Source organism: Toxotes jaculatrix, chromosome 8 (assembly GCF_017976425.1).
Source record: "Toxotes jaculatrix isolate fToxJac2 chromosome 8, fToxJac2.pri, whole genome shotgun sequence".
NCBI lineage: Eukaryota > Metazoa > Chordata > Actinopteri > Toxotidae > Toxotes > Toxotes jaculatrix.
In genome coordinates this window covers 4605074-4631213 of record NC_054401.1, presented here as the reverse complement: position 1 = coordinate 4631213, position 26140 = coordinate 4605074, and the positions used below count along the sequence as shown (strand labels likewise).

The following is a 26140-nucleotide window of genomic DNA, read 5'->3' as shown; positions in this document are numbered from 1 at the left end:
CCAAAAACTGCAATAGATTTATGAACGCTTGGCTGATAGCTGTTGTTTCCCACACTATTTGAGACCTCTGGACGTCTATGTTAAGACCCGATCTAAGTGCCATCTGCTCAGCAGTGATAGACATGACTCAATGTTCCTGCGTTTGACTAAATTGATAAAATGTTTTTCTTTTTAAAGGGCGGTTCTGAAACTTAAAAATGGATACGTACCCTGTCCATGCGTGACTCATCCATGCTCTTTGAGTACTCCTTCAGTTTGAAATCTTCACGGTCAATCCGCGAACTTTCAATGTCAGCTGACAGATGAGGCATGTTGGACACCCAGGCCACAGTTCGCTCATTGGCTGGGGTCGGGGGATTGAGGGTGGATGGAGACTGGGACCCCTAGAAAGAAAGGCCAGCATACTGAATATGAGAACATGAGTTCTTAAGTGGATGAAAGCCAGTTTCATAACAAGCGATTATTGTATAGGCTTTTATCCAAAGCGCCTCAGAGTTGCACGAGTTCATATATTTTGAGCGTGGCGGGTCCCTGGTGGGACTCAAGCCCTTAATCCTGACAGTGTCATGCTCAACTCAGTGAGCTACACACACACACACACACACCCGCACGCAAACACAGTTAAAAGCCATATACAGTAACTGAAATCTTTCTTGAGACATGTTGAGAAATAGCCATGAGCACAGATGCTAACAGAAAGAACTGGAGTGCCAAAGAGAAGAACAAAGAGGAAGCTAAATCGAAAGCGTGCAGATGTTACCTGTTTGCTCATGGTGGGTTTGAGAAGGTGCTGTTGCTGAGACTGTTGCTGTGGTGACTGTTGAGTGCTCTGACTGGTGGTTCCCTGTGGACTCTGGCTTTCCCTGACAGAGCTCTGCTGGTGGGGCAGGCCCGGGGCAGTGTTGTCTTTGACGGACAGCTGCCGGGGCCCATGCTGCCTGCCGCCGTAGCCAGACTCTGGTGACTGGAGCAGATTCCCGCTCTGCGGCCGTGTTTTAGCCGGAGCAGCAGGAGCGGCAGCTGCACTGACGGACAGCTGATGGGAGGTCTGGGATTTGACGCGCTGGGTGGGAGGCGGGGCAACAGAACTCTGGCGCACAGGTTGGACTGTGGAGGGGGGCGTGGTGGCCAGGGAGGAGTGGGAGGTCCCTGTCTGGGAGGTCATGCCCATCATTTGTTGCTGTTGGAGATTTTCCTTAAAAAGAAAACAAGTAAATAATAAGTTAGCATTTTAATTCCTTGTTTAATTTGTTCTGGGGGCAGATGAAGCAACTTTGAAGGAATGTTGCTTGAGGTACAACTGAAACTTTGAAAAATGATCCAGGAAGTCCAGTTTGAGTAGCAGGTCCATGACTATGAAGGCTCACAAAGTCAAACATTCAAAATCAAGAGCTGAAATAATCAACTGATTAGTCGATCAATCAGTCAATGAAAACAATCACTTGTTGAAGCCCTAAAACTAATTTCATCTGAACAAGTCAAAAGAGACATAAAAATCCTCAGACAGAGACCGAGGCAGACAGAGAACACACATTTACCTGCACATGCATGGACATCTGCCTGCGTCCATAGTCGGCTCTGCTGTAGTCGTCACTGTAGCTGTGTGAGTGGATGATGCTGGGTTGGCCCAGGTGACTGTCCCTGGTCCTGAGGGTGGACAGATCCTCACTGCGAGAGAACCCCCCATGGGCGAACTGTGGGATGTAGGTCTGGTGAGACGGCTCAGGCTCTGGGGCCAGGAGCAGGGGTGCTGGGGGTTGAGCCCGGCTGTGCTGGTGATGAAGCTGTTGCTGTTGAGGCCCATCAGCAGTCGCCAGATGAAAGAGGGGATTCTGGAAGGAAAGCGGGTAGCGCATGGCGGCGGCCTGCTGTTGCTGCTGCTGGGATAGCGAGTCGGTGGTGGTGCCCATCTGGCTCAGCTGGCTCAGCCGAAGGCCGCCGGACATGCTGGAGCCGCCAGAGCCAGCTGACAACCTCCCACCGGCCCGCAGCTGGCTGCTCAGGCCCGACCCCAGGCCGCCACCGCCTCCGCTGCTCAGCCCTCCGAAGCTGCCCATGCCGGCGATGGAGGCCTGGGAGGAGTTGAGCATGTCCACCGACTGCAGGTTAGACACGCTGTTCATTCGGGAATCCTGGAGGTCCATCATAGATACGCTTTTATTGACACTGAGCACCTAGATAATAAGGGATATTTGAGGCTAGTGTGCCCCATTTTATTTTGTTATGTTAGGTGGCCACGGATGATATGGGTGAGGGTGGTGCGGGGTGTTTTTACCGCGAGGCCTGGATATCGGAATGCCTCAATTATTTCCCAGGAAATACCGCTAGGATGAGTTGCGTGGTGAATCAGTGGAAAAAAAGCAGATGTCATGATATACTACAGCCCCGATCACACGATGGCAGATTCTATTCAGTATGACTAACATGCACGCCATACTAACCTCACTTTGATAAAGATAGACCTAGTGGATGGGATGATGATTCCCCGAGTCAGTGTGATAAAACTCACCTTAGGGTCTGGTTCAGTGATGTCCGAGCTGCTCGTGCAGTAGGCCGGGCTGGATCGGGCCAGGGGAGGGCGAGATACATAAAACATGTCTTTGGAGGATGCTCGATGAGGGTGGTCACGGTCCTGAAAACTCATCTGGGAGCGGGATGGCATGACCCCTCCGGTGGAGGTAGGGGAAGGCAAGCGAGTGATATCTATAGAGCTGGAGAACAGCAGTGAGTAAGGCCAATAATAGCTGCAGCTACGCTACTGCCCCAAAGATCGGTCTTCACAAAAACAGGTTAATGATATTTCAAAAGGCAGCAGGTCCAGAACTATATAAAGCAGTGAAAGGAGAATAATTCAGATCCTTTGCTAAAGTAAAGGTAACACTACAGCAATATAAAATACTCCATTACAAGTAAATTAATAATGACTCATAGACATTTGAAATGTGGGAAAGAGGCTCAAGTGCACACCGCGTTTTCATAAGGAGTCGCGAGGTTGGTGTTGTAATTTATAACCTCAATCATAGGTTTTTTTCTTGTCAAATCTCAGAAACTAGTAACTCCAGCAGGATTAAAAAATACAACATTTCCCTCTGAAATGAAGAGAAATTCAAGAATAAAGTCACGTAAAACTGAAATACAAGGACTCTCAAAACTGTACCCAAGCTCAGTACCACCACTGCATAAAAACAACACAGAAAAGAACAATCAAAGTTTCATTTGACATCACAGTTATTTGAAACAACAGACAGTAGGTGATGAAATGACCCCCCCAAAAAAAATCCCAAATGCTGATGGTGGAGCTGTTGTAATCATAACAGACATTGCCTACCTATTAAGATCCCTCATCATCAGATTTTGAAACTCGGAGGAGATGCCCCTGTTGAAGCTCGGCCGTGTCAGCAGCCTTTCTGTCTGTCTCTCCTGGACCCTGTCTGTCTGATGGCTGGGCTGCCTCTGGAGATGTGGGTTACGCAAGGCCATACTGATGTCATTCAGGAGGCGAGGCAAAGGTCCCAGCTTGATGATGGCATCCTGTGGTTAAAAGGAAAAAAAGAAAATGAGATTCGCAGCGGATTCATAAAATAATTTAGTTCTTGTTATCTAATGCAAAGGTTTCATTTAAATGCCATACATCCACCTCCGCTCACCTGGTGCTTGTAAGTTAATGACAGCTCAAGTTTGATTAATGACTTGCAGCCTCATTTAGCGAAAAGTTTCAGGTGAGAGAACAGTGACACATTTTTGTTGAAATTCAATGTTTCAGTGATACATCCAGTCTGAGTTTGATTTAGCTTGGCAGCACGTTAATAAAACCTAGAGTGATGTTCAGGGGTTGGACACAAAAACATGAAAACCTGTACAATATATTGCTACTCAGTGCAACAGCTTTGATAGAAGAATGCCTTTAGTTGTCAGAAAACTGGTATTTTAAAATGCAAAAGCAGTGAAAAGCTTTTACCTTGCTGAGCTGAGCCATGACCTCCCATAGGAGGCTGTGGAGTATAGACAGCTCCCTGCCCAGGTCGATGTATCCTTCAAAGCCGCCTGCATTGCTGACACTGTCCAGGTTGGAGATCTCGTACAGGAACTGCTGCATGGAGCCCCACTCCATCTCTAAAAACTCATTCATGAAACACATGTACTCCTCTTTACTGCCAAACCTGCAGGTGGGAGGGAGAGGAAGGCCGAAAAGGAGATAAGCAGGTGGGGGGTGTGAAAGAGAAGAGAAAGTCACAGATAACCCCCCCCCCCGAAAAAAAAACAATTGAGCAACACATTAAATGTCATTATCTCTGTTGGATTAGGGTTATGGAATGACACTGACTTGGAGAAGTTTGCCAGGTTTTGCACTACTTTAGCGATGAGGGTGAGTGTTCGTGATGTCTGCTCGTCTGGATATTCCTGGGTGAGGTTGAAGAGCGATGGGGACATGATGGCGGGACACAGGAAGCGTAGAAAGAGGGAACCGCTGATGAGGCGGTCAGCGATGTCTTCCCGACCCCTCTCAGCACAGCGCACTCTCCAGGAGGCAAAGACTTCCTTTAGCTCTCGAGGGAAAACACTGAAGGGAAATACTGCGCGTTAGGATCAAACACAAACTGTGGAGACTCACAGTTTCTCTACTTCCCTATTGAAAGAATCTGAAGGCTCATATATCTTTAATATAGCAGACAGGAATAAACACACTCAATACAGAGGACTATTATTATTATAACTCACCAATGGGAGTTAACGATCTTGCAGAGTGCCAGTTCACAGCACATTCGGAGATTGGCTTGGTGGTCTGGGAGTACAGAGGGTGGTGTTCTCATGGGGTCCACTTCACAATTTTCCTCTGACTCATACAAGGCCCTTATGAACTCCCCTACAAATGACATTTAATTAGTAACAGCTAAACAGCAGGAGCTATTGCAAAAATCAGTTCAGTGTTGTTAATACAGAAAGAAACCGCAACAACCAAAAATACAAAATGAAATCCATTACGATCCATTTTGAATAATGGTCGCAAACACCAAGACAAAGCTGGCAAACCTGGGCGGGAGTTCAATTAGCCACCAAATGAATTAGCTTGAGAGCAAAATCTTCTAGTAACTGTAGTCAGATTTATTTACAAGACAAAAGACTCACCATTAACTAAAAATACACATACTAATTCTCTAAGTTTGTAGAAAGTAAAAGTTAAAAAGTAAAGGAATAATTTATGAATTTATTTAGTCAGTTATTTTACAAAATGAGATAATCTCAATTCATTTTAACTTCTGCAAGTATCCGCAGACATTGGATTGTGCTGGAAATGGTAGCCCCCAGACTGGTATGTAACTGGCAGGATTTTAAATTTACTTGTAAAAACATTCATCCATAAGACTGGGATAACACATACCAAAATATTAAGCCTGTCCCTTCCCTCTACCTATGAGAGCTGCTTCTTATTTTCAAAGATATCAGGCACTTGTGCTGAGCTAGGATAATCACATAATTCAATATGTCATCAAACTCCATGCTGAAGTATAAAAAAAGACACGTCTGACTCTGGGTAAGTTGGAAAATAATAAAAATTCCCAAACAAACCAAACTATCTCTTCAAGCAAAAACAACGAGGCAGGCTGAGAGAAAGTGGGTAAAATTGTCTTAGGCAGGATTTCATGTCATTTCAAAACTACCAAAAGTTCACCTCCTGAATTTGAAATTAATTAGAATTTGTTGTGCATAGATTACAGCTGCTTCAGGTCACTGAGTAATAAAGTCAAACATCAAGAACCTCACTGTTCTGACTCACCTATAGCATCCTTGAGGTACTTATGTCCAATCAGTTTGAGGTACTCTTCTATGGCTTTGGTGGCCAGAGTGTTCTCTCTGAAGATAAGGTGTTCTCGGTCGATGAATCTGTCTACCTCGCACATCGCCATGTCGGAAAGGAAATCCTGGAGAAAAGAAAAACACGGTTACTGCTCTGGATTTTTAGATGGCGAGCACAGAAAAAAAAAAAAAAGCTTTGTTTTAGATCAGTTTGACATATTTGCACATTTGAAAAGGTCAGAGGAATCAGTGTCCAGTACCTTAGCTTTTCCTGTGCTCTGCAGTATATGCACCAGTGCACAGGCCACTTCCTCTTTGCTCTTGACACTCAGCACAGGCTCCAGCACGGCACACAGGGTGCGGTAGTTATTGGTGACATACTCTGCAAACTCCTTGTACAGCTCCATGGGCAGGATGTTCATGGTCTGGAAGCGGGATTTGAGGCGAAGGGATGCGTTGATGATCTTCCCCCCTCCGACACCAGCTCCCTTGGTGAGGACGCTGGGCTGGATGACCGGGTACCACTGCTCCACAAACTGACGTCCAGTGATGCTTGAGATGGGGATGCTTACAAGTCCTAAGTATGTGCTCTTTTCCTTAGAGGGGGGGGGGGGGGGAAAGTAGATATTGTGATAAGCATGTGTCAAAGAATTGTATTTGACAAAAATCGTCTGAATGTCAAAAAAAAGTTCATTTAAAGCCTCAGCACTGAATTAATAATGAGATGTAAGACTAACACTGGATCCCTGGAGTGTTGTTTGAAGCTAGAAACGAGTTGTTGTTGGTGGTGCTACTCTTGTACTGAACCGAGAATAAAAATGATCATAGTTGTGACTCACTATTCATTTTCTTGCTTCTAGAATTTATTTTTAAAAAATTAAAAACTTAAAGGGACAAACACAAAATGTATCTGCAGGAGGTTTATAGGCTTGTTGATCTATCTAATCAATTACTGTGCATAGTGTGCATCTGCTTCAGGTCACTCAGTAATAACGAAACAATTATTATGATTGATTCTGTCTCTTCTTTCTCTTTTGAGCCGGTACCTTGTTCGGACAGACTCACTGCTGTTTGATAACTCTATGGATGTTGCATAGCCATAACTGTTTGGTTTTAATGTTACTGCCACTCAGTATACGCCCTCATCTCTTTGCCGTTGTTGAACTGATTGGTCTAATAAGTGAAATTGCTTATTTCTGCTGTGCGATTGTCGGAAGAGCAGGGGGTGGTTTCAGGGTTGATGAAGGATTTCTACTTCTAACTTCAAAATTCACCCTTAGAAATATTTGAGTGTTTGAGTATTATTTATTGATGATGTGATTTATTCCCATAAAATCACAGTGCAGCTTTATACCTTCAATAATTGATTTTTTGGGGCACTTTGGGGAAGCAGTAGTATAACAAAGTTGAGCTTGTTTGTTATGAGGCAGCATTATCATTCATTTGGAGTCATGTTTCCGGCCACCTGGTGAATGTAAGTCCAATATTCACTCTTTTGGGTCTCTACCAACTTCAGAGGGGAATAGCTGGGTCTTTAAAATACTGATTATAGACACTTTAAAGAGCCCTTGTTGATATATCTGAGTGGGTAGTTTTATTCCCATAAAGTCATAATGCAGCTTGAAGGGACAAGAAGCTAAAACAAACCAAATATGACAGTGCAGTCATATTTGGTTTGTTTTAGCTTAGCTTAGCTTAACAAACTAGCCACTTGCAGATCTCTTTGTCACCTTGCGTCTCTTCTTGTCCGTCTCCTTGTATAGATGAAGGCGTAGGTTGCGTACGGCTGGAAGGTTGTTGAATTCAAAGTGCTCGCCCCAGAAAACGGTGTCGGTGCGGGGCTTGCTGGTGGTACGTGCGTACAGCATGTCGTCCAGACAAAGTTCGCAGTAGTAGCGTTTCTTGGCTGGAAGCTCGCGGGCCTCGATGATCCACAGTTTGAGCACATTGTCCACCCTCCGGCTGTTGTCCTGCGTGGAGATGAAGTCAGGTCAAATAAGGTCAAGTGCATCTAATAACAGAGTCATTAAAAAAGCTTTACAGAGAGGAGAAGATGTGATGCAGGGGAAAACGGCGAAGAGAGAAGATATGGAAGCAGAGACAGCGTGTGTGAATAAGGGGCGACAGCAGGTCAGCCTGCAGGAGAACAGAGTCAATGACAGGAAAGAAATGGCTGGTGACATGGTGGTTGATCTACTGTGAATTGTAGGCTGCGCTTGATAAACTGCTATCAACTCTGGACTCCAGTACAGAGACAGAAGCCAGCATGACAGAGACACACAAAGGAAAGATAAGAAAAAATGAAGGGTAAGAGTAGGAAGGTTGTCTGAACTGGCTGAAAAAAAGTAAACCACTTAAACATACAAACAGACGAATGACACAAAGCACGTGTGCCACAAAGACAGGGGACAAACAATGGTGGTAATGTTTCTGTGGACGGCTACACTTCCTAATCATGATCACAAAATCCAAGCTATATTTGACATCCCCCAGGGGAGAAGAGAGTGCCGTGCTGATTGCAGAGTGATGTTTCAGTCAACGGGGGCTGAGTCATTTCAACTGGGCTGAAATGCCATTGTTGTTACCCCCCTGTTTTCTTTAGACTATTTAAGTCCTAATTTAGACAGCTCAATACGTGAACATCAGCGAGATCCACGGTTCTTAAGTTCTCCATTTGTATGCTCTTTGATAACCAGCGCCAAACATGAGACATAATTAATTCCAGACCTCTGAGTTTGAATGTGCTGGGCATCTGGTAGCTCAGTTTGCTAGTGCACATACAGTGCATCAAACATCAGCATGGGCTCGAGTCCTCTGCCTTGATTTCATGTTACATCTTCCCTAGTTTCTGTCTTATCTCGATTCCTTTATCGAAAAACTAATATAACAATAAAGCGGGGTGGAGTGGCTGCTCTGCTTTTGAAAAACCAAACAATCAAAGCTCAAAGAGGGATTTAAAAGGCTCACGAGGACTCCATGTCTCTGCAGTAAGTCTTATCTCTGTCGATGCATCTGGACTGAGATGCACAGTGTGCGTTGTTTAGGGGTAGAAAAGGGGGGGGGGGGGGGGGGGGGGGGAGTTTGGAGAGAGCCCCCACATGGAGTCCTTGGAGCTCTATGACTCAGCCAGGACCCCCGCAGCCCGAGCATCTGGACGAGCCATTCAGCTCGGGTGATGTTTCATCTCAGTCTGGCTTCATAACTCGTTCGTCCCCGGTTGCCATCAAAGCTGCATATCTTGCATGTCTGTTCACTTTTTTTTTTTTTTTTTTTTTTTAATAACAGTGAGGGGAGATATGGGGCAATTTTACAGAACTATGAAATCTGGTGAAAATTAAGATATTACTTTTACTCTGAGCTGATATTAAGGGCTGTGATTAGTTTTTTTTTTTTCGTTTTTTTGATCTATGAGAATGGAAATAAAATCACAGTACCTTAAAGCTGCACTAGGAAAGACTTTTTTTTGTGAGAATACACCATCTTATCTTCTGAAATGACACAGTAAAGCTGCAAAAAAAGAAGAGAATCTCATCTCATCTGTGCTAATTAACTATAATCTGGTGTCAAATATGCACACACTGACATTAGACTTCATGCAAGCACATTTTCATATGCTTATCCTGAAGCTCTGTTTTTTTCTGTTAGGTTTGTTCATACAAGTGATTTCGAAGACAAATTCACCGAACTCTCTCTATAGTCGTATTAGAGAACCCGAAACAAACTGTTAAGCTGCCAAGGAAGAGGGAAGTTTGACTTAAAGTTACCTGCTTAAAAAAAAACAAAACTCTTATGTGTCTCAATGTGCTCCATGTCTAAAAGCAGAGGTGGTCAAAGAGATATGACACTCTCAAAGAAAGATATTAGATGAGAGAATATTATACCCTGCAGTAGGTGCATGGCGCAGCAAACAATGATCCTGGACAGCGACTTGCATAAAGACTCCGAGGCAGCTGTCACACGGAAAGAATTTTCCAACAAGTTGCTGTGCCAAAATATACCAATCTATTAAATCCCTGTAAACTGAGAAGACACAATGATGATGCTGATGAACAGAATTTTCATTTTGCATTAAGTTTGTCTAGGATATATATTTTATTTTTAAATTTCAGTATCATATTTAAACTTAGACATCTGTGCATCTCTTGTATGACCACTTGACCATTTTGTTCATACCTAAGAGAAAAGTCAGAGAAATTGATGTATGCGGCATATTCTCTTAAATCACTCATACATGCCACATAAGATCAAATCACTCCACATGTGTGGTTCTTGCATGAGGCCCAATGTCTCGGTGAGAAAGCTCTTCTTGTCCCTTCAGTATCATTTCGTATCATGTATCACAGACCTGCTGGGCTGGTAAACATGAGCCTGCTGTGGGCAATTTACTCACATCACATTACCTGATTTGTGGATATCAAAGTTTTTTCGAAAACAGCAATTTGGATCCTGCACCCCGCAACATTACCTCGTGTAGCTTTAATATTTGCTTGGAGAAGCGACTAAAACTGTTCAACACAGACACACACAGACACGAGGATGGAGTTCACACAGAGAAATGAAGCGGTGTTCTCTTATTGAAAACAGACAACAACGGGAGACGGGGAGGAGAGAGAGAGACACACAGACAGAGGGATCGTCCTTTTTTTTCTTCCTCTACCGCATCCCTTTCTCTCCCCTCACCTTGTTGGGCTTGACAGCTCTCTGCAGGTTCTCGATCCATTTGTCTCTCTCTGCAGCTGAGCGACACGCAAAGCACTTGGTTCCCGATGCCGTAGTCACCTGAGGTTATAGCCAATGGTAAATTCAACAACCACAGCCATTAGTAACTATGGAGACTGTAACTAAGGCGCCAAAACAATGTCTTGCATTCACTCTCAACCTCTGTCATGTTCCGCTAATGGAAAGGTGTTGGAAACGCTGACAGACTTCTGCAGTAAATTATGTAGGGACAAGGGCTCATTTTCAGTGTCCTTGTTTCTTCCATTTTTTTTTTTTAAATATGAAAAACAATATTTTCATTTCACATCACTGTCACTTGTCAGGATGGAACAACAGTTTTGTTGCTATTTACTGCTCTGTACACTTCACTCTGAGTGCGAGTGTGGTGTTGTTTATCCACACTGTTCAGCTCAGTTCTCACCTCAAAGCAGTACTCTTGTCCCAGGATGCTTGAGTGGACAGGTTTGATGATGGCGTCCTCGTCCAGAGTGAGGTCCAGCGCTTCGGCAGCGCTGCTGGGAGACAGCAAGGACTCATGGGAGTGGGACTCTTTGAAGCTCTGCATCAAACGGGTCCTGGGAGGAGTGACAGTTGTGGTTAGATGCAGAGAAAGAGAGGAGCTCTCTTATTAACGATGTCATTATGCTTTGATTCTGTGAACAAGAATATAAAAGAAATGCTTTTGTCCAAATATGGAAATTTAATATTAATTCTAAAATTCTGTAGCTTTTGTTGCACCAGATTTGACCAAAATCAAAGTTTCTTTTCATCATTATCTTTGGGTTCAGTATGTTGTCGCTGTTGTTCAGTAGTGTACTGAACGACGACATTAACACATCCCCAATATGAGATGAATGTCTAGTGCCAGGAAAAAGACATTTAACTGGTAACACAGTTTGTGTCTTTCAGCAAATTTCACAAAATATTGGAAAAACAAGATAGAATCATCCACCATTTATGTTTCAGTACACAATAAGACACTGCACTCATATTTCTATCCAAAAAATGAAATTCTATATCTTTTAAGACAAATTGTAAGATATATTATAGATTTCAATTATTCCTGACAAAATATTGCCTTCACTGACCTTATAAAATGTCTGACTTTTCAACATTTAGGCTGTTTTTGCTATTGACAGGAAGTAATTAATAATTAGTTGAATCTATTAACCTTGTGTCGCTAAGAGACACAGAAAGGAAAAAAAGGAGAAAAACACTTCACTGAAAAATAAAGAAAATCTTTTAAACTGTCCATTCTAAATGATTTAACAGACAGCTGTGAAGTGAACAGACACATCAAGCCTCTGGTGCCACAAGGTTCATTAGCTGAATTTGAAAGAAAATCCAAGAGATTGAGAGGACAGCAAAGTGACTCTGATCCTGTGCACTTATTCTAAAATGCTCATTATAACCTTGTTTGAAATGTAAATGATTGCTTGTATCATGTCAGCAATAACACAGCATCAAAAGGGTATTTCTTTCGCGTTACAGATTTGTCTGTTTTTGCCAGTTTGGAAACCAAAGATTTAGGAAGCTAAATAGGAAATAGGAAGCTACATATTAACCAGATATCTTAATTTTTGTTTTTAGCATTTACACAGCTGTCTTTACAGATATAGCCAGCCTTTTCCCTCCAGGCAAAACATTTTAAACTCTACACATAATATTTTAAAATAATCTTAATAATATCATTAATCCTGATGTGCATATGCAAAAGACTCACACTAATAAGTGAACAGGGTTGCCACTAAAGCCCATCCATCATTCTCACCTACACACTTACTCCCACACACACATGCATGCACAAAGTACGGTACGTAAAATTACAGACCAGCTCAGCAGAGAGTCACTAAGACAGACGTATGATGACACATTTAATCTAACCAGAGAGCGAGGACGAATGGTCAGGTGTGATGAAGCCCCTCAGCGAAGAAAAGAGGGATGGAAAGGAGGAAGAAAGAAAAGATGCTGTAGAAAAAACCCTGTTTATCCTCCGTGCTGCGTCCGACTCTCAGCTTCTCCCCTGCGCTCGCACTGCTTTTGTCTATGTTCAATCATAACGTTCATCAACAGAACACTGATTACATGTCGGGGACCAGGGGGTAGAGACACACACAGAGAGAGGGAGAGATAAAAATAGACCCAAAGGAATGAGTCAGATTGAAGGGAATACAGAGGAGAAGAGAGAGAGAGTGGGGGAGGTCATGAGAGGATGTGAGAAAAGACTGATAGAAAAGGAGGTGAGGGCTCGGAGATGGAGGGAGAAGACCTCTCAGAGGAAATCATGATTATGTAAACAGTGGATCCTTTGGAGAGGAAGAAAGTGGGAGCATGGATTAGAGGAAAAAGAAGGGGATGAAAAGACATGAATAGATCGGATTGGATGAAGGGATTGAGAAGAGAGCGCTGGAGGTAAAAGAAGGTCTATGTGAGGTCTCAGAGGGGAGACATGAAAAGACGCAACACACACCTTGCAAATACGACGTGACTGATGAACCACACAACCACCTCAGCAGCTGTGATGACGGACCAGAAACGAGGATTGATTGGGCAGATACAAAACTTTCAAACTGATTTGGTGAGAGACTGAGAGCGCGTCTGACAACAAACACTACACAACGAAATTCAGCTACATTAAACAGCTCTGTAAGCAGAGCTGAAATGACTTGTCAATTAACTGATTAGTCAGTCGACAACTGCTAGGCCGACAGAAAATTAAATCGGCAGCAGTTTTGAAGCCATTTAATCAAACACAAAAATATCAGAAAAAATTTGCTGCCTCCAGCATTTAAAATGGAATATCTTTGATTTCTGGGCTGTTTGGTGAACAAAGTGAGACGCCTGATGAAGTCACTTTGAGTTTTCTTTTTTCCCCAATTTCACAACAGTGATGACAAATGATTAATGATTGATTGATTTGAGCAGCTCAAGAAGGATAACAAAAGGCGCAAAAATGATTTATATTCATAAAGGTTTGATCAACGATGTTTGATGAAAGGCTATTTAAATATATAAACATTTTTAAGGCAAAGACGTGTATGTTTATGTAAGAGTTAGTGGCCGACAGTACTGTATGGGAGGGAACTCCAATGACCTATTAGTGAAAAGTAATTACTGAAACATGGTGTGTAAAAATATATATGATTGCAGGTTTTAGAGCCTGCTTGGGAGCTCAGAGGCAGGTTTATGGCTGCATGAATTTCAATCTATGCTGAAAAAGGGCATGTGTACTCAGCAAACCCTCCCTGGATAAATAAAGATAAAAAAAAGGGAATAATAATGAACAAAGCTGCAGATGTTCACCGACATCCCTGACAGAAAACATCCAGAGAAAACCAGAAGCTGTGAAAATGGATATCAGCCGCGAGGGCCCTGGCAAACAACCTCGACTTCACAAGAATCTTGACTTTTTTGTCCGTTTCCCGTCTTCTCAGACCAACCGGGGATAATAGACATCCACAACCTTCCCAAATGAATAAATCATGTGGAAACACCTTGGCAAGCACCTGGCTCAGAAAAGGTTTCAGCGCTGTCCTGAGTGCACTTTTGCCCTGTGTTTAGTTTATCAAGATGACCTTGTTCACATTTGAAGTTTCAGCTGGTCTTGGCTGCAGCTGTCCACTGGGAGCTTATAGATAAACTGAATGGACAAAATTAGAGCTGAAACTATTCGTCAGATGGTTGAACAGGCAGAAAATTAATCAGTAGACATCTGCTGCCTATTTTCAGAGAAAAAAAAATCAAACATTTTTTGTTTCTTAATTGTGATAATTTCTCTGTCTCAACGGATAGTAAACTGAATATCTTCTAGACAAGCTATTTTAAAAATGTCACAGACTTTTGGGGAAAACTGATTGTATTTTTAACATTTTATAAAAAATTTATACAACAAACAAATTGTTGATAAATTGAGAAAACAATCAGGAGATGAACTGATAATGAAAACGTTTGTTTCTTGCAGTCTGGGCGAATTTAGATAAAACAACATCCTTCATTTATTTCTCTCATCACATCTATCCATTCACCAAGGTGGAGCTGCAAATAAGGACAAATAAGATAAGAAAGAAATTCTTTTGTTTTTGTGAAAATAAGGGCTAAAACTCAATGAATAAAGTTAACATACATTTGAGATATTATACATAGCTGATGTCACGTTTGAAAAAGTGGAAACCCCAAACATCATATATCGTATTCCTTCATTTATTCCTCGAAATAAAAACTTTCCTGTACAAACATCTGCCAAACCAAAAAGTCAGCACTCGCTGTTCACTGCTCAAATTCAGCACCTCTCGTGCTGCTGTGCCTGAAGAAGGCCAGTGCTGCTACAACTATGTACATGATACGGAGGAGGTATAATTAAGCAAGTCTCCCACTGACTTATTATGGTCTGTACAGCTGCCATATGGCTGTCTGCTGGTTGCCATGGAGAGAGCAGGGATGTTTTTTTTTTTTCATTGCCCCAGCAGAGAAACAGCAATGGCGCTGAGTGTCTAAGTGACACTGCAGTGGGATATGAATGTGTAAAATAAACAACAATTTATAACAATGTTAGATGGAGACAGAGAGCAAGAGAGTGACGGACAGATACAGAGATGGACAGAAATAGATAGAAACGGATAGATAAAGAGAGAGAGACTGAGATGGGGACAGATGATAGACAGCTAGAGATAGAGATAGAGAGATAGGGAGATAGAGAGATAGAGAGATAGAAAACTGAAATCCACCAACGATCTGGACCTAAACATTATCACAAAGACAAGTTTCACATCAACATCTAAGAATTTCTGCATCTGCCTCTTACTGCTTAACAGAATTAGACAGAGATCCATAGATAGATTGATCGATCGAATACAGGGATCTGTCTATAACATTTTTTCCTACAACGTCCAAGAACACAGCACATCGTCTTGTACCCGTAACACACTTCTGGTCCTAACTCAATAGTATCATAACACATTCCTGTGCAGCCGTCACCTTGTGTAATGAATCCTGCATTTTCTTTCTGACTGATACTGACTCACAATTGGTTTTAAATGACCACTAACTGAGTTATGCCCCATCTCAATATTAACATCAGTTTCGATCAGAGAGATGCTTTAGATTGCATAAGTAGATGGAAAAGTGATTTGTGTGAGATGCCATAACATGAGTTACACAAACAGACTGTGAGAAAGAGGCAAAAACAGATTTCATACATAAATTCAGCTACACTCTCCAGGGCCAAACTCAGCCAGACACAGCAGATTAATCCACATATGAATGCTCGGTATCACACACACACACACACACACACTCCACTGACCTGTCTTGGTCAGCACTGCGGAAGCGGGGGAGGATCATGTGGCGGAAACTGCTGGTTCGGTCCAGTTTGGGCTGACTCTTAGCCCTCTTGATCGAGCCCTTCAACCTTCTACTGAGGAAACTCTGGAGCAGGTGGAGGAGCAGAGCAACAACAAGGGCAAACAGATGGAAAAGTAAAGGGAGGACGTGTATGACGTGGATTCACAGAGACAAGTGGTCGTGTGAAAGATGAGCGGTTGAGTGGTGAAGAGAGGACAGAGGAGCCAGGTGTGGTTTGACAGGTATGATTACAAAATGGCCACAGATGATTCCCATGAAGCCAGTGTGTATTTAAGTAACACAAAAATCCCATGAAGACACACACAAATGAAAAACATGATGCGTGATGGGGGAGAGCACAAGGTAAATTTATTATCAACAGGAAATCATACACCCACACATGTCCATTTGCCACAGAGAACTGCAGTGTCCTAACAGATCCTGTGGTGGGCAGTGGCGTGCCACACAGTCCAAACACCGGAGCAGCAGTATGTAAGTCTCACACAGGGGTGCAGCTGGTCCCACATGAACTTCCTTACATGATCAAAACATAACAGGAAATTGCTCACTGACACTGGGTCCGTCCCAAATCCCACACACGCAGTATTTGCGAGTAGTCAAGTGCCTACGTGTGTGACGTATTACTGGTTATTGCCACAGTGGGAGTTCATCAGAGCTCACTGGGACACACATGATTAGGGCACAAATATAAACACTGTAAATGACATACTGAATGCAGGATAAGCACACTATGTGTCGGCACACTATGTGCTGGCATGTGTGGGTACTGAGACAGGTATTCAGTTTGCAGCAATGCAATGACATCACCTTGGGGATGCAAAACCGTGCCTGACAAGTTTTCTGGCATTTTATCTACCAATCGATCCATCAATTCATAAACAATATAATCTGCAGGCTAATTAAAAATGAAAATAATTGTTTATTGCATCCCCAGGTATTTCCCACCTAAATTAAGGTGTCCATTTAACTTACAACACTTTGAAACTTTAGTAAATCGCACCATGTGAAAGTTCAAAGCTGTTTTCACACTCTAAACTTTATAACGTTAGCTGTGAAAGTAACTCCGGCGCTCAAAAGTCTCAAAACTTGCATGAAATATTCTTTTTCTTTCTTATCTCCCTCTCCGCCTTCAAGAAGCTTCAACCTTTCGGCTTTCAGGTGCATCCTGGAGACGAGCAGTATTGTCGTTTATTGTATGTTCATATAGCATAACAGCATTATTCAGTGGGAGAATGACTGGAGGGAAATGACACCTCGTCATCTGGCATGAGTCAAATGGCTTTGAAGCCTGTCTTGAGGATATGACTAAAGACTTGGCTCCATCTGCTGGTTCCAAGCTAATAGCCTGCATGACTAAATCTGATTTGATTAGCCGCTCCGTCTGACACTTTAAGTCTCAGAAAGTAAAGGTATTCAGTACAGAGAGAGAGAGAGAGAGAGAGAGAGAGAGAGAGAGGCTGAATCACAATAAACCACAATAAAGTGAGGTAACAGTGAGAAAGGGAGGAATATCAATCTCATCTCCAGTGGCTACGTTTGCATGCACAGCATCACTCTGCTGCTGCTTTATCTTTGGGTTCCTTTCAGGTTAAAGAGAGTTAAAGAGATCACTGGTGTCATTTAGTGTTTTGGCGCATTTGCTGTTGACCACATTTAGCATCTGTATATAATTAGGTGTTAATTTTTAAAACACTAATTGCAGCACTGAGTTTCACACTTTTACTCAGTAATTTAGAGGAACACACTGTAGTTTTCACTCTGCTACGTTTATGTTACAGACAACAATAAAATACTCCTCATACATTAATGCATCACTTATAATAATCTAATAATACAACACAGCAGAGCAGCAGGAATGAGTTAATTATTTTTTTTAAAGCAAAAATGCCAATAATTTGCTGGTCTCAACTTCTTAAATTTGACGATTTGATGTTTTCTTTTTCATACATTAAAGTCAGCTGAGTATCTTTGACATTTTGTCTGCTGGTCAGACAAAACAACACATCTGAGAACAACACACCTTGAAGTGTGGGACAGAAAACTGGGATTTTTCAGTTTTTCCTGGTTTGATGAATAACAGATGCAGAACGCCGCCTGTGATAGCGCGTATTACAGAGTAACACTCATAAGGGCCAGTTTCCTGCATTATGGGCACTCTTATTGCTAACAATATGCTGCTTACATACTTAAGTGACACTTTCTATGGAGGACTTTGACTTGCAGTTGAATATTTTCATACCGCAGTGCTGCTACGTTTACCTGATCAAGAACTAACTTGTGACTGTCGCCTGTGTCGTTGTCAGACAGCTTTTCTCGTTGACACGGTTCTATAAAGTGCCTTGGTGTGTTCAGTTTGTATTTGTACTTAAGTGTGCTCCATTAGCTAGCCTCTAGTGTTTTAACTACACTCATCCATTTCACTGATCGCTCCAAGTGGCTTGCGGATGCATGGAAGTGAAGTGAAGAGGCATTTGTTCCCCAAGTTCGTCCATAAGAAAGTGCTTCTCCTCGGGCTTGGTGCCATTTTATGGAAGTACTTCTGTTGCCTGGGAGGTGGCACTGCCTTAAAGACTAAAGTCAGGGATCAAAACTCTTCCATAAGCAGTTAAGCACCACAGCTTACATGAAAGGCTTTAACATGATTGGCTGCAGTCTTGATAGGCAAAGTGTGCACTTATAAGTGTTTGCAGCTATTTTTAGGGCCGAAAACGGTAAATCGCACTCCTCAGAGGTGGGTATACGCCTGTCTACATCTATTGAAGAGGTTTGTCTGGAGTCTGCATTTACACTGTGACACTCCGCCCTCCTGCTTCAGGCTTGCTCATCCTATCAGAGAACCTGAAATATTGATATGAAAACACTCATCTCAGCCACTATGAAATAATGATGAAACACAAAAAACTCTGACCATGCCAAAATGAGCCTTCACATTTACTCTAATGGATTATCTGGCTTCTGCAATTTTCAAGTCAGTGGATGCTGCTTTTCATTTTTGCAACAGTGAATGGGCAGCAAACTGTTTCCTCTGAAGAGACGAAAACAAGTCCTGCCGTATTTCCAGCCACGGTGACAGTGTACAAATGCCAGAAGAAATAACGGAAAGGAGATGTCCAGCACAGTCCACTGGCACAAACTTAATAAGACACCAATCTGTCCTTTAAGCCCCTTCACGGGCACGTTTGATACCTTGTGATTGAGTCGCCATGAATAAAACAATAAACAGATTATTTTTGTCCACAGACAGAACGTGTTTCACTGCCAGCTCCGCTCTCCGTCTTTGACTAAGGTTGTTTTTACTTTAAAAAAGAGACATGGTCCCAGAAGTGACAGCACATTTTTTTTTCAGTGTGCCTTGTCTTTTGTTGACATAAAAGAATAACACCAGATTTTTTTTTTTTTTTTTTAGCCTATTTACTACAAGTTACAATTACATTTACACTTCACAGTTAACCGTTAACCGTTAGCAGCGCTCCTGTTTTACAAACGGACATATTTTTCTGGCCAGGCATCCATTATTTTTCATTCATTTCAACATGAGATGAAACTTCACTCTCTCTTGACTCTTGAAACTTGGTTGAGTTGCGTGTCTCATCACAGTGAACATCAAATCTGCAATAACTGTTTCTTTCTTACATTACAAAATAACAATAATAATGATGATAGTAAACTACATTTACTGTATATAGGACTTCAAACAGTTCAAAGTGTTATACAACACCATATAATAATACATATTTCACTGAAAAGCAATTTTTTTCAGCATAACAATTGAAAATAATAATATTCTTTATGTTTTTTCCTGTTCTGCTTTTCTTCATTGAGTGCATGTTCATTTTTTCTGATCTTTTTTTCTGCTCTGATTGTCTTGTTTGTTTTGTTTTGTCTGCTTGATGTTTATGCTTTTGACTGAATTGGGGAGATTTAGCCTCCTTCCTCCCCTGCACCTCTTCAGTTCTATTATTTCAAGTCCTTTATGATGATATTTTAATTCTGCAAACAGACAAATTAACACAATGCAGTTAACAAATCTGCACTTAAACTGCATTACCACACAATGATGAAGTAACTTTGACAAACATTCATCCAGACTAATGTGTTCCATTACACAACTCAAGCATGTTTCAAGAGTCCATTAATTGGACTGTTGGGAAATTAATGGAGGCCAATGGTTGCCTTAAAACGCAGGAAAAAATAATCCACAAAATCAAAAAATGTATAACACGCATTTGGAAACAGTTTGTCGTTAGGGAGCTAAGACTTGCAAACAAAGACTTCAGAGTCCAAAACTGAAAGGCGTCAGATGTTTTCATGTTTCATTAAATATTCAGGTCACTTCACTCTGGTAAGGTGTTTACACCTCTAACCAAAACTTGGTTAGGCCTATGTGAATATTTGCAGTACATGTAAACGTAGCGTTTCTGCTTCAACCATGTTTGTGTCACATACCTCAACAGGGGGCAGTGGTGCAATAAACGCTCCTCCCGCCACTGGACTCGAACCGGCAGCCCTCCAGTCTCCGCCCCAGTATGAGAAGGGGGGGGAGGAGGAGGCGGCAGGCGAGTGGGGCAGGGTGAAGGACAGGGTGGGGGAGAGGGGCAGCGAGCGGGGCAGGGGGGGCGTGCCAGGCCCTTTCATGGAGCCCTTTTGCTGCTGCTGGTGCTGCTGCTGGCACAAGGTGAAGGAAGGGGAGACGGCCAGGGAGAGGGGAAAAGGATGAGGCGGGGTGCCGCTGGCCCGGCGGCCACAGGTGTGTGGCGGGCCCAGGGTAAGAGGAGGGAGGAGGGACAGCGAGAGGGATGGAGGCAGCGAGCGAGGCCGGGTACAGGGGAGGTTACTCACGGATTGTCGGAAGGGTTGAAGGGGGGCAGTGGGAGGGACCTCCATGCTGGGCTGCTTCCCGGTGGCTATGCTCTTCCGCCGGGCGCGATGATCTGAGAGAGGGAGAAAGAGAGGAAGTCGACAGGTAAGACACTATTACACATCTGCGCAAGGGAAACATCAAAGGTAAAATGAGGACAGGACCAAAAACTGCAACTGCTGACACAGGTAGAGTGAGAGAATGTGGAGAGAGACAGACGGGGCTATTCTGGAAATAAAAAGCAACGGGAGAGCTGTTACTGACAGTCTGCCTGAAGGAATGAAAGAAAAGCGTGAAAAAATAAGAGCGCTCGAAAGAGGTCAAAGGTGACCAAAGCAGAAATAATACCATGGAGGGTCACACCCATCCACCGGAACTGCTGCTGGCTCTACTGCTGCACGCACACACAAACTGAAACACGCCTTCATCCCTGGAGGGGAGGGGATTGACAAAGTGGGCGAGAGACTATTGAAGAGATAGATTTTCTGTCTGGACATCAGATGAGGCGAATGTTAACAGTCGGCACGTTGAAGGGAGGGCAGAGGGGAGGGACTGGGAGATGCATGGATAGAGAGGAGTGAGCATTAAACAAACAAAGTACTTATTGACTTCCGTTGGTGAGTCGGTGCCTAATGCACTGAATTGGCCAGTGAGGGAATAAACTCCTGTCCTACGCTTGATGGATGACGAAGCGAGTGTAAATGTACAGTTAGAGAACAGGAAACAAAACACAGGAGGCCTGGTTGACCCGGTTGGCCTGCTTACTCACTGCAGCACCAACATATTACATCTAAAGTCAGAGTGAATGCTGCCTCTCTTTGGTCAGTGTGTCTCTCACTTCCCCTTCCCTGTCATCCTTTCACCAAATGTCGAGAAACTCAATAAAATGTCAGTACTGCACTGTATGTCTGTCTCTGCACCAGTGTTCTCTAATTCCTGTACATGCATTGTGTGATGAAAGAGACGTTTGCAAGAGAACAGAAAAAAAAAAAAGGGACCACAAAAGGGCTTCATGTTTCACAGAGCGCAGTTACAAATCTCGCTGAATGTCTATAAATCAATAAACGGTTTGGCAACAAAACACATCTCTGACTTGCTTGTGCAACAGAAAAACTGAGAGATCTCTCAGATCATAAAAACTGGCTTGTGTGTGGTTCCTCAGCTAAGATCTTAGATTACTGATGTTTCATCTAGCTACTATGTGACTCACTTGTGAGTTAAATTAGCATAGGATCTAAGGTGTGTCGACCTCTGACCACTTCAAAAGGTAGGTTTAAAAGAATATTCCACTGATTTAACAGCAGGACAGAAAAAAAATAGTCTTTTATTTCACACATTCTTCCTCATCAAAATTATCAAGTTGCCTACATTACCCACAAAGCAACACAACAACCAACGGTTTGGTTAGAGATTTGGGTGTGTTTGTTAGTAGCAGATAACATAACATCGAGTTGTGTATATGTATATGTCCAGTTTATTTTCTTATGTGCTCTCTAAATATTTCTTCTATGTGAAGCACTTTGATATTGTCTTTTTTAAATAAAGAGTATAATTCATCTTTAATTCTTCTTAATCTCTGAACCACTTTAAAGCTGCTTCACTCTTGTGGTAGTAATAAAATAGAAATACATTTGATTTAATGTACTATAGCTAACCATTGTGGATGTTTGTATATGATGAATGTAATGTTGAAATTAAATGCTCTGACATTTAATTTGAACCCCTATTCCTTAGTTGGTTAGTGTTTGTTAGTACATAAAACTGAAGGTGATCAAGCATTTCTTGCAGCAATATACTGATACTGGGTCTAAATTGGCTTTGCATCAAATACCAGATATCATTTAGTTAGAAACGCCCACTTCAACACGTCCAATGATGGACATTGTTCCCTGGCCAAAGCTCAATGGAAACACAAACCTGCAATTAGGTTAGCAAAACCTGCAATCAAATTTTATCACACATTTTATTTATTTGTTTAATTTCCCAATAATATTTTGCCAATTTATTCTTCACCTTAAAAACAGTACGCCGTGGAATAGGAACAGGAAGAGAGTGTCCAGGCTGGGGGTTTTAAAACTAAAGCAACTGCACGGGTTTGAAAAGCGATATTTCATATCACACAATTATTTTGTTCTGTTTCTGCTGCTTTTTTTTTTTAGATTATCATCAGGGAACCTTGGCTACCGATGGGGTTCTCCCGAGTGAGAATATACTGTAAGTGCACCATCACACAGTAAAAAACAAGACTAAGAGTCTACAGCCATGTTAGGTCCCCGGTGGATCGCCAAAGTCACTAGGCTTCAGCCACTGCAAAGTATGCTTGCTTATATAAAATTACATGGCAATACATGCATGTGAATGACCGACAGATTGAAAATGGCATCCTTCGAGCCATGGCACTAGCATGGCTAAAAAAGGACTACAATTTTAGCTTTTCCCTGGACAGCCTCACCCACAGTGACGATGTAAAAGCCAGCAACATGTTGCACATTTCCAGCAGACAAGAACAAAATAATGCCTTCTGTATTAAAGCCAGGGTGACCACCTATGTAGATGCCCTGCTTAGAAAATCATTTTTATTGTCCCCAAACTACAGCATGATGATATCAAAGTCCACTTTACATCTCTGCATGTCTTGTTTGCTTCTGGTTTTCTTTTCATGTTCTCGTTTTCTCCTTTTCTTTCGGTGCATGGCTCTCCCAAAGAAAAAATCGTCAACTTGATAACCCTGATTCAATCAGCAAATCAGTTACATTTGTTTGTTTGCTCTTATTTCTTCAGTTTTTTTCCCCGCTATCTCATTCTAACTCTCCATGTTGATCATGTTATCTATCTCTGTTCTTTCCTTTGCTCTCTCCCTCTCTCAGCCTCTTCTGTCACACAGTCACAGTAAAACTCAGACACATGCACACCTCCTCTCTCCCACGCAGCTATTTTACATAATTCAAATAGAGCATTTATCCCTCTACTTCTCTTCAGCCCCTGATCTCTCTCCTCTCTTTCTCTCATTTTCTCTCTCCTCCTTGCACCCTCTTCTTGTTTTCATACCGTCCTCTCGTTCAGATGGGTGGCATATAGAACCCTCCATTTTTCCATACTTACCTTTATCTGTATTCCTCTTTTATTCTCATCGCCCCTTTCCTTCCACTCTCTTTCATTTACCTGTCCAAATGACAATCCTTTCACTGCAAGCCTGCCCATCTTCCTGTCTGCAATCCTAACATTTTCTCCAAACCATGCGAGGAAAAAAAAAAAAAAAAAAAAATGACCACGAAGGTGTTTGTCACCCAGCCGAGACATCAAACCAAGCCAGTGTCTCTTTGCTCAAATCCACAGCTTCAAAACTACCAGATGAAACTCTGTAGGCTGGATGACTGACTGGTGGAGGAGTCTGCTAAATTAAATCTGAGAAAGCAGAGCTCTTACATGAAAAGGTTGCTGACAAATCACAGGAGAGGTGGAAACTCAACATCTAGCTCCAATAAAAGGTGTCAAAAGCATGTTTGACAGCTGATTGTAACTGTATGAAAAGTCGGTTAATTTTGATCTCTTCAGAATTGCATTTTGTAAGATGGTTACATAATGGCAAACTTTTCCATTTGGAAAAAACTATGCTTGCAGAATGACTGACACAAAATGAAAGGAACGGTTACTGTTCGGTACCTGCAACATTTTCAAGAATTTTAAGTTTCTGATTTGCTTAATTGTTTGAGGGATTGATCTTCTTTACTTGAGAGATACTTCATGATACTCAACTTGGGGAGATTTCTTCAAATATTCTTCATTCATCTTATGTGGCTGCTATCAGTGGTTCACAGTAGTGCTCACAGTTTCTTAGGTGTTTTGTTACTCTGCAGGAAGTGTTAATTGGCAGCAATTATCATGGGTGATGCCCTGTACGGTTGGAGGTTATTCCATCATTATGTATGCATCATAACTGCAGCCATCTCAATTAAAAGGCACCAGAACAGTGATATCGAGATCCACTTCAGAGTTTCTTGTTTCCCAAACTAATTGGTCTCCCCTGGAGGAGCATTTTGTGCCAAGGAGAGAATAGTGATTTAGGATTCAAATGGCATCAATGTCATGGTAAGAAAATCAAAGTTTGGGGCGTTTCTGTGGATTCAGTTATAGACAGTGAGATCAGAAAAACAAGCAGTCTGTCAGTTGGTGTACTGTTCTAACCCTCAGGGTGATTAGAAAAAAAAACCACTCTGTCCTTTTGCTGCCAATTTGGAGTTGTAAGAATCAGAGACAGCACGTGTTTTATTACATCCTCCAATGGAGGGATTCATTGCAGTGGGAGTCTTGATTTCTGTTGGAAATCAACCAAGTCTTTGTCGGCTTTAGGTAGCTGCAGCTGTTGTTGTTTTCCCTAAGTGCGTACAAGGAACTGTACTTTGTCATATCTGAAAGTTTATGTGAAGTGATATGACTAACCATGAAGGCCCCCCATGAATGCTGATGACTGGAATAATGGATCAAGAAGCCCCTAAGTCTTCTTTAAGTCTTCGTCTTCTTTAAGCTGTGGCATTATGTTATTGTCATTATCTAAAAAGCAATGAAGGCAAGTTTTAACAAACCTACTTGTCTCAAAATCCAGTCTACAAACTACAAAACTAACTGTAACAGGGATATAGAGGGATGGTAGAAACGGAGTGACTCAGAGCAGCACAACTCGTTTCTTTTCACTGCTCTGACGATGCTGAATGTTAGTGAATGTTAGCGAAGTCGGCGGAGCAACTTTAGAACCACCCGCTAGCTTCACTTCCTCTTCTGCCGTCCAGTGTGATTGACTCCTCAGCTGACAGAGCTGTCAGCATCAATGCACAAAGACGTTTTTTGACTTAGTGGAAATGTGAATTTTTCATATCACTGATGATCAAAGACTCTAAAGTTGTCTTGTAGTCTGGTAGATGAAACCTTAAAGTTCACATGTACTGTAGGCTGTTATACGCAGCTGTTCTGCAGCTGTGCTGGACTGTACTGTAACTGTGCAGCTGTGTAAGCATTATTAAACTTATTATCGCAGCTTAATTGTACTGAAGCAAAAACATCAACAATAATGTTGAGTATTTATTTTAAAAAAAGTAGGTACCACAAGCACAGACTAAACTTGCAACTAAGACAATTCAGATTTACGTGCATGAAAACAATACAGTCACGGAGACATGTTATCAATGCAGTCATGCTGCGATAAACAGATGGATGAATGAAGTTGAAGGTTTTATAGAAAAACAAAGTATATTATTAAATTATCAAGTGATCTGTTATCAGCAAACAGAATTATTCACAAGTGATAAACAGTCTTACGAAGCATTATGTTTATAAAGAGCCACTTGCAGCAGTTTGTGTTCACATTATATTCCATTCAGAAATTGCTGAGCAAGAATCCCCTGAGCTATG

The 26140-nt window shown here is 42.1% G+C and overlaps 1 protein-coding gene across 1 annotated transcript in view; it reads right to left on the bottom strand.

The window, feature by feature from the left end:
* syngap1b (synaptic Ras GTPase activating protein 1b) overlaps nt 1-26140 on the bottom strand; it is an 87138-nt gene that overhangs the window by 19287 nt on the left and 41711 nt on the right. Inside the window, exons 3-17 of the mRNA XM_041044609.1 lie at nt 20716-20807; nt 15818-15939; nt 10937-11090; nt 10477-10575; nt 7527-7766; nt 6057-6392; nt 5777-5921; nt 4720-4864; nt 4325-4561; nt 3959-4160; nt 3329-3531; nt 2510-2711; nt 1539-2132; nt 761-1195; nt 210-383 (exon numbers count right to left, since the gene is read on the bottom strand). Coding sequence (XP_040900543.1) covers nt 210-383; nt 761-1195; nt 1539-2132; nt 2510-2711; nt 3329-3531; nt 3959-4160; nt 4325-4561; nt 4720-4864; nt 5777-5921; nt 6057-6392; nt 7527-7766; nt 10477-10575; nt 10937-11090; nt 15818-15939; nt 20716-20807 — 3380 coding nt within the window. The remainder of the gene's footprint in view (nt 1-209; nt 384-760; nt 1196-1538; nt 2133-2509; nt 2712-3328; nt 3532-3958; nt 4161-4324; nt 4562-4719; nt 4865-5776; nt 5922-6056; nt 6393-7526; nt 7767-10476; nt 10576-10936; nt 11091-15817; nt 15940-20715; nt 20808-26140) is intronic.